The 12,370-nt window shown below is 45.5% G+C and overlaps 1 protein-coding gene across 22 annotated transcripts in view; it reads left to right on the forward strand.

Annotated features, from left to right (window-relative positions):
• The window catches only part of ABLIM1 (actin binding LIM protein 1), a 277,495-nt gene that overhangs the window by 214,336 nt on the left and 50,789 nt on the right, over positions 1 to 12,370 (forward strand). For all 22 annotated transcript variants that reach the window (XM_066354683.1, XM_066354675.1, XM_066354667.1 and 19 more), the window contains exon 7: positions 11,790 to 11,877. In XM_066354683.1, the coding sequence (XP_066210780.1) occupies positions 11,790 to 11,877 (88 nt within the window). The remainder of the gene's footprint in view (positions 1 to 11,789; positions 11,878 to 12,370) is intronic.

Genomic DNA, 12,370 nt, shown 5'->3' on the forward strand with positions numbered 1-12,370 from the left:
CTGTGCCATGGCAGCTCTGTCCGGACAGCTGGGCTGTGCCCATCTGTCTGTTGTCAGAGGAGCTGGCGGTCTTTGACGGAGTTCAGCGGACTTCGCTAAGGAGGATTGGGATGCCTTGACCTTGAAATTCAGGCCAGTCTGCTGTCCTGAGGCAAAGTGCACGCTTGACACCAGCTCTGGTCGCAGCCTCACAGTGAAGGTGACAGAGACGCAGGGCTGCACAAAGGGAGCCCCCAGTTCATGAAAATCACGTGTCAAGGGATGTGGCTCAGGCTGTCACCGGGGTCTCAGGAGCCCGCCATGGCTGGGTCGCTGGTTCCTGTCAGCCCGGTCCCCTTGTCACTTGGCTGTGACAAGGGGGAGGTGTCGCTGGCAGGCTGCCCCCCTGCACAGCGCTCCCTGCTTATCCTGGCTCTGGTCCCTGAGGCCTGCCCTTCCCGAGGAATCTGGAGGACTCTGGATGGGGCGTGCACCCACCCAGCATGTGGAGTCTGGAATGTGAACCCGTGTATCTTTCTTTGCAGGACACAAATACTTTGGTTGTCATCCAAAGACACAAGCCTTGCCTTCAGTGGGCTCTGGTCTGGGCTATTGCCAAGCTCGGGGTCCTGAATTCGTTCATTCATCTCCCCACCTCCTTAGAATTTACTTTTCACTCTGTTTTTTCTTCCTACTGACAATAAGAACTGGTCCTCGGTCAAGGCTAGAAGCAGCCCTCCCCTACTGTCCCCAGTGAAACTGGAGTCTGGGCTTTGTCGACTCCGGGCTGGAGGGCGTAGTTGTTGTTGAAGGGGGGTGAAGTCCAGCCACAGTGGGAGAGGAAATCAGACAAGGATGTTTTTAAAAGCAAGCTGTGTTTTTCTGACTGCTCTGGAATGGGCTCCCACCCGAAGGCTCCTCTAACCCTGGGGAATGGGGAAGGAAAAATATTTTTAGTCTGATAGTGTGCCGTGCAGGCAGCCCAGAGCTGAACCATCTGTATGTGAGATGATAATTCAGAGCAGTGATTTTTAGTGGAAGTAACTTGTAAGGGATCGTCCAGGACTACAAAGTGAGGCATGGGCTATGTACAAGGCTCCTTGTCTTACCCGACACCCGTGAAGTCCTTGAAGAGTCCTTTTAGAATAGGAATACTGAGGAAGCAGAAGAGTGGAGTGGGATGGGAAGTTGCTTATAATTTCTGGGAAAACATAAAAGTCACAGAACTGGAATGTAACTTAGAGATAGCAACTTGGTAAAGAAAAGCAGTTGACAAACTGGAATCTTGTCAAATTGGGATGACATATTTGCTGTGCATTATTTAACAACTCTAAATATTCACATGTTTGTTTTTAAATCTGCCTTCTGCATATTTCCTACAAGCTACAAAGTCACTACTAAGGTTTTCAATAAAGGGGACCTGTCCCACCATCTGATACTGCTGTATTCAGTCCCCTCCTGCCCATGAATTTGATTGTGCCATTTGGCCAACAGGACATGGGTATTGAGCAATGATTTTCTTGAAGCAGCAGATATGGAAGAGACCCCCTGGACTGTTATTAATTGTACGTTCCTGGCTCCAGCATGCTTTGGTGTTGGAAAGACCAGGAATGAGGTCATGAGTGATGAGAAACCTTAAGTTTGCTCTTCCACAAGAGACAGAAATTATCCAGTTGGGATTAGGTTTCAAGAGTGTTGCACTGGAAGGCAAATATTTATCTTCTGGTGTTAAGAAGGGAAAGGATAGCAAACCTTTGGCCTTGACTGTAGGGTGGTGTCTGAGTTTGGAAAGCCCTTCCCATTGAGCCAGCAGAGTGATGAGTTTTTCTTTGTCCCCTCCCTGGACTTATGCTAATAGTGCTTCCCACATGCAGAGCAACAGCTGAGTGAGGTCCTCTGTTCCCTGTGACAGTCCTTTGAATTCCCAGGTCTGTCCCTCTCCCGCCCAACTTCCTGAATAGATGCCTCTAAAACTCCTTTCAGAGTGGAAGTATTTGGACAGAAAATGACCTAGAGTCATCTGGTGTTTGGCAGCCTAGTTCACCCCCTCACTGCCCCCTACTGTGTCATATTTCTCAAAGTGAACTTATATAGAATAAACATTTCTTTTACCTATACAGCAATCTTGAAAGCTAGACAGAACCAGTACTTGTATACTATTTTACCGTAGAGAACATACAAGTCTTTTCAGAAAGTGCATAGAATTGGAGGTTGGGGGAACAGACAGACAGGTCCTATTACAGGGGTCCCCAAACTACGGCCCGCGGGCCACATGCAGCCCCCTGAGGCCATTTATCCGGCCCCACTGCACTTCTAGAAGGGGCACCTCTTTCATTGGTGGTCAATGAAAGGAGCACATTGACCACCTCATTAGCCAAAAGCAGGCCCATAGTTCCCATTGAAATACTGGTCAGTTTCTTGATTTAAATTTACTTGTTTTTTATTTTAAATATTGTATTTGTTCCTGTTTTGTTTTTTTACTTTAAAATAAGATATGTGCAGTGTGCATAGGGATTTGTTCATAGTTTTTTTATAGTCCGGCCCTCCAATGGTCTGAGGGACAGTGAACTGGCCCCCTGTGTAAAAAGTTTGGGGGCCCCTGTCCTATTATAATATATCCGAGCATTCTGAAAATTCAGTGCAAGGTTCACCCTAATAGATTTCTCAATACGTCACTTTTCTGTCATTCCTGACATTGCACATACAGCCACAGGGGCAACATACTAACATGTCTGAAACAGGCCAATTGACCCCTCATCAGGAGACCCCAGAAACTGGGACCCTTTTCTTACCAACAATTTCAAATTATTGTCACCTCAAGCGAGTTGTGCAAGGGATGGCCTTACAGAGATCCATTGAATCTCACCTGAGCAGTTAGCTTCTGCACGCTTTCATGATAATTTATGGAAGAACGGGGGGGGAGGTGGCTAGGAAAAAGAAGTTTATTTTTAAGATGTCCAAGCTACCAAAGTGATTTCCAGTCTTTCTGACCCTTGACAGGTAGCAGGATGTGGGGGAAGGGAGAATGGACTTAATCAAAAACCCTGGGTGTGAACACTAGCTCTGTAACTTGGAAGGCTTTTCTTAGCCCATAAATAGGCATGAGAATAAGAGGGCAGCCCACAGAGCATTAGGTGGATTACACGTGAACATGCTTTTTAAACACCTCCCTACAGAACAAATGTGAAGGATATTATCAACAATAAAAATAATGGATAAGAAATGTTGAAGCACAATCAGGAGGGGGAAAAATTAGATCTTTTAGTAGCTACTGAAGTTCTCAATCTTCCAAACCCAGTAGTTGTTTTGACTGTTTCTAGCAGGCCTTGGAGCTAACTAGAAGAAGCTACTTTTGAGGCTCAGTGGCAAAGAATGCTGCCCAGTGTCCGGGCAATGCACGCCGCTGGCTGCTGGTGTCGAGTCCGTGTAGGAATGAAATGGGAGGGCCATATGCATTCCATCCCCGTCTCTCCATCAGTTCAAAGGACACTACCAACAGCAGGACGAGGATGGATGAGAGCGGGACTGGAAATAGCTCGGCGGCACCCTGGGGGTCCTGGAATAATGGCTACCTGTTGGGATTAAACTGTGGAGCTTTTACTTAGAGACCGTTTTATTTAAAAAAAAAATCGCTCACTTCACAAAGGTTAGAAAAACACGTTGGAAATCCATTTGATGAAGTGCTCTTAATTTGATTCTTCTTAGTTAATGCCTTCAAATCCCTCGCAGATTAAAATTGTAATAAAAGGCAAAAACCACTTTGAGCAACTGCTTGGCAGTAGCTGGTGACCTTCCCATATACCGGGGCCTCCTATGTGTAACTATGACTGAAATGCGTATGTAATTCACCACAAGACACAGGCAGGGATTTTCCCAGCAATGCTGTTCAACACGGCCAGCATGTTACAGCTCCCGAGATGTCCAAGAGTAGGATGGATAAATAAAATGTAGTCTCTTTATGCAAAGGGGTACTCATCAGTCATGATACAATGAAGAACAGCTAATTGCAGCATCATGGGTAATTCTCAGCATCGAGCTGTAGAAGCCAGACATACTTGCTTCTACTTATGTAAATGTCCAAAACAGGTTAAACTGGCATATGGATTTAGCAGTCAGTATAGTGATTTGAAGGCATAGTAACTAAGGGAATGGGAGGTGCAGATAACGTTCAATTTCCTAATTTGGACGCTAGCTATGGGGTATGGTGCATTTATGCAAATTCATTCAACTGTATTTTTTCTCAGTATATGTTATACTTCAATGGAGTTTGCTTAAAAGAAAAAATAAATAAATAAAAGCATACCTTTATCCTACCCCAAAGAAGAGGGTGGGGCGGTGTTTCCAAAACTTTCTACCTACCATGTAAGGAAGAACAGTCTGATATAATTATGTAAAATGCATAGCATTTTTGATGAAAAGAAAAGAAAAAAGCCACACTGGGGAAACAGACTCCAACAACCACAAACAAAACGCCTGGTCAGGGAATACCAGAGTCAGCTAACACCCATGTTGTATTTCTTAATAAATTACCGGGAGAGAATAACAAGATGATACTATCCATGCCATTTAATCAGTTCCTGGTTTCAAGGAAGTACGTTTGGTCCCTGAAGATGAGAGCGGCAGGGCTACTTTAAGGGGGATTAGGGACCACACTGATGATCGGCCCTGTCACGAAACAGCGTGCGGGGTTGCTGTCCTTAAAGGACATGGTGGTATTTACAGAGGGTTTTATAATAACATTTGATCACACCGCTTAAATAGTTGAGGGCAGGAGGAATAGTACAAGCCAAATTCGTGTTAAGGACTCAGAAAAGGATCTGGTTTTCCTTTGGCCTTGGCAAATTGTAACACATGAAGGCCGTAATTCTGTACAATAGACATTTACTTGTGTTCTTAGAGGAAAAAGAAAGAAGTGGAATGATGAAACTGTAAACTCAGACTTTTGTATATTGATTTTGTATCCCGTCACTTGACTGTATTGGCTTATTGTTTCTAATAGTTTTTTTGGTGGAGTCTTTGGAGTTTGCTATATGCAGGATCATGTTGTCTGCAAAAAGTGATACCTTCACATCTTCTTTCCCGATGTGGATGCCTTTTATTCCTTTCTCTTGCCTGGTTGCTCTGGCTAAGACGTTTGTTGGGAAGACAATCCCTTCCCCATCAAATTATGTAGGTACTTCATTGAAAGTTAATTGGCCATAAGTGTAGTGTATGGGTTTATTCTGGAATTCTCTTCCGTCTCATTAACCTATATATAGATATAGATATAGATATAGATATAGATATAGATACAGATATGTCTGTCCCAATGACAATACCATGCTATCTTGATCACTTTTAGATTTATAGTAAGTTTTGAGATCAGGCAGTTTTAATCCACCAACTTTATCCTATTCTTTTAAAAATGTTTTTGCTCTCACAGGTCCTTTGCATTGAGAAGTAAATTTGAGGACCAGCTTATCAATTTCTGTGAACAGTTGCACTGAACTTTTGATAGAAAGTGCATTGAGTCTGTACATCAATTAAAAGAGACAGGTTGGGTCCTTTAAGAATGCACACATTTGCAGATAACATTTATATAGCACTGTTAAATTGCAAAGACTGCCTTAAAGGTTGTTTTTTCTGTTTTGTTTTGTTTTTGTGACAGAGACAGAGAGAGACAGAGAAAGGGACAGATAGGGACAGACAGACAGGAAGGGAGAGAGATGAGAAGCATCAATTCTTTGTTGCTGCACCTTAGTTGTTCATTGATTGCTTTCTCATATGTGCCTTTACCAGGGGCTACAGCAGAGCGAGTGACCCCTTGTTCAAGCCAGCGACCTTGGGCTCAAGCTAGTGAGCCTTGCTCAAACCAGATGAGCCTGCACTCAAGCTGGCGACCTTGGGGTTTTGAACCTGGGTCCTCCGTGTCCCCATTTGATGCTCTATCCACTGTGCCACCACCTGGTCAGATGAAAGTTTTTGCACTTAATTCCTTGGAAGGAGAGAGACAGCAGTAACCATCTGCAAGAAACCATTACGCATTGACGCTGGGGTATTGCCACATTAAAAGAAAGGAGTTAGTGCTCTGCCTTTTATATTTTGAGCAGCTGGTTAAAGGGCACCAGAATAATGGAAGGCAATGAGTCTTTCCACTCGGGACTATTTTGTGCACCTTCACGGGGGAAGATGAACTCCCCCTCCCCGACATAGCACACACGGTTGGCTCAGGGGTTGCAGTTGGTGAGGCGGAGAGGGGCTGCGGGGCCCGCATTTCTGCAGGCTGGCTGTGCCCAGACTCGTGTAGAGCTCTCTGGGCTTTGTGAAAGTTGTCAGAGCAGACTGATTTAGTCAGCTTTGTCCAGGATACAAACTTTGGTCCAAGTCACACCCTCATGATCCTGCCTGTTCAGGGTGCTGCGTCAGGAAAAACAAACAAACAAAAAAACCCTCTTGGAACAAGTGAGTGTTCCGCTTGGAGATCAAGCCAGTCCAGGTGCTTGGAAACCTCTCCCACTCCAAGGGGGAAAATGGCGAATGCAAAGTAGGCTGAGTCAGCCCTGCTCTGCCTTTCTGAGGAGCCAGACAGGGAGCTGGCGTGACTCTGCCTCTCCCGTCCCGCCCATGCACCTGCGCGTAAGCAGCACATCCTGTCGCTCACTTTGGTTTCATCACCTACAGTCAGGTTTGGGGTGTTGGTACCTCCCAGATGGGTGCTTCCCCAGTTCGTGATGATCAATGTAGACTCATTTCCATGCTTATAAAATAAAAAAGAAGCTAACTTCTGGGCCCCACCTTAGGGTCATCGAACCCATTTTCAAAGGCTGTTGGAAGGCGCTCATGCAGAGCCGAGCTCGGAAACTGATCTAGGCTGACACACTAAGCTACACTGTTTGCCCGTCTTTAGTCTGAAATTACCATGAACCAGAGCTGTGTTTATAAGTTGCAGGGATAAGAAAGCAATGTATTTATTCATTTGTACCATTTATCCTAAGCATTATCTCTGAGTCAAGTTAGATCTTTAAAAAAATACCCATATACCTAGACCTTGGTAGTTTAATTCCCCCTATGGAAATGAGCCCATTCAGTGATCTTTCATTGCTACACTGTTGGGTTCTATAGAAGAAACCTTTGTTTGGACATGTCCAGCCATCCTCCCGGTCAGTGTGGAAGAGGTTTTTCTGTTCAGAGCTGAGGTCTCTCTAGGAGAATTAATTCTCTGGGTGCTTTCAGGCAGCAGCTCAGCAGGAGTAAGTAGGGCATCAGGTGACCTGGAGTCAAAGCCCAGTTCTGATTTTTGGAATTATTAGGGGCTTTGAGTAAACAGTTAAGCTTTCGTTTCTTTGCTTGTAGAACAAAACTGTAAAATAGCATCCACCACACAAGGTTGTTTCAAAACCAGTTGCTTTAAAGTCCCTGGTACAATGCCTGGCAAGGAGCAAGACCATGTGGAGCCTGACCAGGTGGTAGCTCAGTGGATAGAGCATTGGACTGGGATGCGGAAGACCCAGGTTCGAGACCCCGAGGTTGCCAGCTTGAGCGCGGGCTCATCTGGCTTGAGCAAAGCTCACCAGCTTGGACTCAAGGTCGCTGGCTCGCGAAAGGGGTTACTCGGTCTGCTGAAGGCCCATAGTCAAGGCACATATGAGAAAGCAATCAATGAATAATGAAGGTGTCGCAATGAAAAACTGATGATTGATGCTTCTCATCTCTCTCTTCATTCCTGTCTGTCTGTCCCTATCTATCCCTCTCTCTGACTCTCTCTCTGCCTATGTAAAAAAAAAAAAAAAAAGACCATGTGGAAATTCAGCCTACGATGACTGTCTTATTTAGAATCAGGAAACCTTGCCCCTCTGGGGACAATTGGGAGTGGCCTTTTTTTTTTCCACATAGGGACACTCCTGTGGCCCAATTTCCCTTTTGTTCAAATCTACTAAGAAGCTCACATCACAGCAAACATGTTTGCCTAGGTTTGGGGTCTTTTGATTTTTTTCTTTCCTCTGACGCTTTTGTTCACTTGTTTTTAGATCATGGTCTTCTCTCATAAGCACCTGCAGGTCATTTTTTGGGGAAGGAGGCAGAGCATAAGTTATATGTGACCAAAAGCTGACCTCAAAAGTCATCTTCCGCATCTCCTTGGTTCATGCCAGAAGTGGGGCACTCCAGGGGAAAGGGAGCGAAGAGAGGCTAGAAAGGACAGTTAGCTCTCCAGGGGTTAAGCAGATGATCTGTCCAAAGACGAGGTCTGTGCCTGACCAGGCAGTGGCACAGTGGACAGAGCGTCGGACTGAGATGTGGAGGACCCAGCTTTGAGACCCCGAGGTCGCCAGTTTGCACACGGGCTCATCTGGTTTGAGCAAGGCTCACCAGCTTGAGCCCAAGGTCACTGGCTTGAGCAAGGGTTCACTCGGTCTGCTGTAGCCCCTCGGTCAAGGCACATATGAGAAAAGCAATCAATGAACAACTAAGGTGCTGCAATGAAGAATTGATGCTTCTCATCTCTCTCCCTCCCCGTCTGTCCCTATCTGTCCCTTTCTCTGACTCTCTGTCACAAAAATAAACAAATAGATTCATCAAAGATGAGGTCTGTAATCTCAGTTCCTGTTCTCCTTCCAGGGGCCCATTCCAGCAGACACAGGGCTTAGCCAGGACACCAGAGCTCCTCTTGGGTGTCAGACACTATGGAGTCATGGAATAAACGCCATTCCCTGCCACCAGGACTATCCTTTCTCTACCCAAAGTGCTTTTCTGTTGGGGTACAGGACTTGACACAATCGTAGAATTTTGCAGCTGAATGGGACTTAAAATCATCTAGTCCAGCCCTTCCCTCTTTGTACATGAAGGGCCCGGGGCCAGAGAGGGTACATAGTGACATAATTGAGGTCTCTTGTGTCACAAATTAAGGAATGAGACCCAAATCATATTAATAGCCAAATATTATAGTGCTTTCCAGTGACAACACCCCTCCCCTCATCCACAAGGCATTCAGGACTCCTTTCTGCTCTTCTCAACAAGGAATTTCATAAAATATGTATTTGGTGCCTTCTACCAAATCCTGCCTTTATAGTAGGAGGTGGTTATTTTCCCAGATGGTAGTCTAGCCTGTATGCTAAAATTCACACTTCAATTGAGAGATTAACCAAACAGTAATAATAACCACACGAGTCTGACTTAATCAGCACGTTAAAGGCAAGCAATGTTTACCACTTTGAACATGTAGGCAGGTGCATTACAAACGCAGTGAAATAAGCCAATTGTTTATTGTCCAGGGAGTTCCATGCCAGCCAGAATGTGGACTTCTTTTTTTTTTTTTTTTTTTTTGTATTTTTCTGAAGCTGGAAACGGGGAGAGACAGACAGACTCCCGCATACGCCCGACCGGGATCCACCCGGCACGTCCACCAGGGGCGACGCTCTGTCCACCAGGGGACGATGCTCTGCCCCTCCAGGGCATCGCTCTGTTGCGACCAGAGTCACTCTAGCGCCTGGGGCAGAGGCCAAGGAGCCATCCCCAGTGCCCGGGCCATCTTTGCTCCAATGGATCCTTGGCTGCGGGAGGGGAAGAGAGAGAGAGAAAGGAAGGAGAGGGGGAGGGGTGGAGAAGCAGATGGGCGCTTCTCCTGTGTGCCCTGGCCGGGAATCGAACCCGGGACTTCTGCACGCCAGGCCGATGCTCTACCACTGAGCCAACCGGCCAGGGCCCAGAATGTGGACTTCTAACGTGTGCTTGTTGAATATGTGAAAATGGAGAAAACAAAGTTGTAATTTTTATAGACTAGCAGAGCACAAAGACAGATGGAGGGTAGTGACAACAGAGCTCTGGTGAGCCCCAGCGGTGCATCTGGCCTCTCGGGCTCAGGCGCAGCTAGAAGTGCCGGGTGAGGGCCTGGGGCCAGGTACCTGACAAACACTGTGTATGAGAGCACCTGTGCCAACAGGACCCGCTCTGGGCTTTAAACCCGTAGCCTCCTCTCCATTGTGATGTGTGTTCATTGTCTGTTCTCGTGTTGGCACCAGTTAGTCTTTTCTTTTGCTCAGGATATGAAATACTCTTTTTCTAAAATTGACTCTAATTTAAATAATATTTTTGATGGATTGATTTTAGAGAGACAGAGAGAGAAAGGTGGGGGGGAGAGAGAGAGAGAATGAGAATGAGAAGCATTCATTTGTTGTTTCACTTAGTTGTGTATTCATTGGTTGCTTCCCGTATGTGCCCAGACCAGGGATCAAACCTGCAACCTTGGTGTATGGGGACTTAGAATGCATTGTATTAACAAGTGCATTTTAGATAAATTGACATTTTTGCAATGCTTAGTTTTTCTAATTCAGAAATACTGTGTCTCTGTTTAAGTCTTTTATGTTTCTCTGTTAAGTTCCATGGTTTTCTTTAAAATTTTACATTTAGGAATCTACTTGTTGCTATTAATAATGTCCTGTTTTTTTCCATTACACTAACTTAATTTGTATTGCTAGTGGGTAAGAAAACTGTTGGGTTTTATGTGTTATTTATTTATTTTTCGTCTAGCTACTTGTCTGAACTCTTTTGTGATGATTACACTTATTTTTCTTGACTTATCACATTGGCTAGGACTAAAACAATGTAGGAAAGCCTTGGTTAGAATATACATCTTTGACTTTGCCTCTGGATGGCCTCAGGGAAGGAAGCACTTTGTGTTGACATTTTCTACTCTCAGGGAAAAAGTTAATTAAACATACTGTGTGGACAAGAACAATAGCACCACTTCTGGTATTTTCTGGCAAATACCACTAAAAAGATTATTGACTCCTGGCTGCTAGTTTTAAATAACTTCAGTTTTTTTCCACTTGATTATTTGAGTAGCTGAGCACTATCTTTTGCTCAATGGCTTTTGAAGTTTCTCCGGGAGGGTGTGAGAAAGGACGCACTCTGGCCTCGGATGTCCTGTTGAGATTCCATGCAGTTGCAGGGTGCAGCCCTCCTGACTGACTGGTAAAATGATTTCATTGCAGAGTGCATTTGATCATTTTTAAGTGGTATGATATTTGCTAAGCTAGCAACACAGAGATCTCCTTTTTTTTTTAGGCATGTATTTGGAGCATGACTCTAATGTGCCCTGGCACCTGTCTCGAGAGCCATCACTGTATCCAGTGACAGTTTGCTTTGGGGAAGTCAGCACCTGCTAGGATGGCATCTGTCATATTTAGAACTGTAGAATGTCCCTGCATAATGCAGAGTGCCTCAGTCAAGTGCCTTCTTCAGAAAACAATTAATAGGAGACTTTGGCAAAAGATTGTTGTAAGCAGCACAGAAGAGAATTGGGCTCCTTCAAGAGAAAAGCACTAGATGATGTCTTTTACTGTGGTTTTTCTCATCTCGATGTAAGGTGGGTAGATTTTAGGATTTTCAGGTCCTTTGGCTAAGAAAGCGAGAGCTTGCTAAGAGGATCCTTTCTTTTGATTGCTGCAGTACAAACCAATATTAGCCTCCAGCGTCAAATTGGATGTTAATGTTCTTGAGGTGGGATTTTTGTGGACTTATATCAGGCAGGAGGTGTGTGTGTACCTGGCAACTATCCAGGAGAACCCAAGCCAAGAGAGAACCGGAAGCCAAAAACCCCGAGAGGCAAGGTGGCCCCATCATGACCGGCACAAGTAGCTGGTCTTTGAGCCCTTCCCAGTTCCAGTGGGGTTGGCTTCAGCTTCTAGGGCTGGTAGTGTAGGAAGTTTGGTCAATTAAACAATTATTTTTCCTGCTTCAACACCTCTCTTTTCTTCCAAATCCCCAAGTCCAGAAAAGGATCCAGGAGCAGTGATCAGGAGTAGACTAAATGTCCCCTACCTCTTCTCTTACAGGCAGGTGACAAACATTACCACCCCAGCTGTGCACGATGCAGCAGATGCAACCAGATGTTCACAGAAGGAGAGGAAATGTATCTTCAAGGTAAGGTGGGCTCGGGACTGCAGAAGGTTCTCCCCATCCGGGGATGGGAAGCCTTGCTGTGTTTGTTTGGTTGGTTGTTTTTACAGAAGGAGGCATTTCATGAGCTGCAAGGTCCTCAGAACCAAAGTGAATGTGGCCAAAAGTGACCTCATGGGTTCTATTAATCGGCCAGGCAATCGACATGCTGGCAGGGAGCCCCTAGGCTGTTAACAAACAATGTATCTCTGCGAGAATGAATGGATAGGACTGAGTGTTTGAGGTATGGAGGTAAGGCTAGGCAGGCGGAAGATCACACCTCCTCCCAACCCTCTCCTGGAATGTGCCTGGGAAACCAAAGATCAAAGCGAGAAAGCATTTCTAGAAGGGCTCCTTGCTGGAGAACTGGTCGTCTTTTCCCCCCTCACTGTCCGGCCAGGAGGACGTCTTGAGGCCTCCCAGGCAGCCGCTCTCTGGGCTTTCACGGAGAAGAAACTCATATTTGGTGAATTGCATC

The sequence above is a fragment of the Saccopteryx leptura genome, chromosome 13 (genome assembly GCF_036850995.1).
Source record: "Saccopteryx leptura isolate mSacLep1 chromosome 13, mSacLep1_pri_phased_curated, whole genome shotgun sequence".
NCBI lineage: Eukaryota > Metazoa > Chordata > Mammalia > Chiroptera > Emballonuridae > Saccopteryx > Saccopteryx leptura.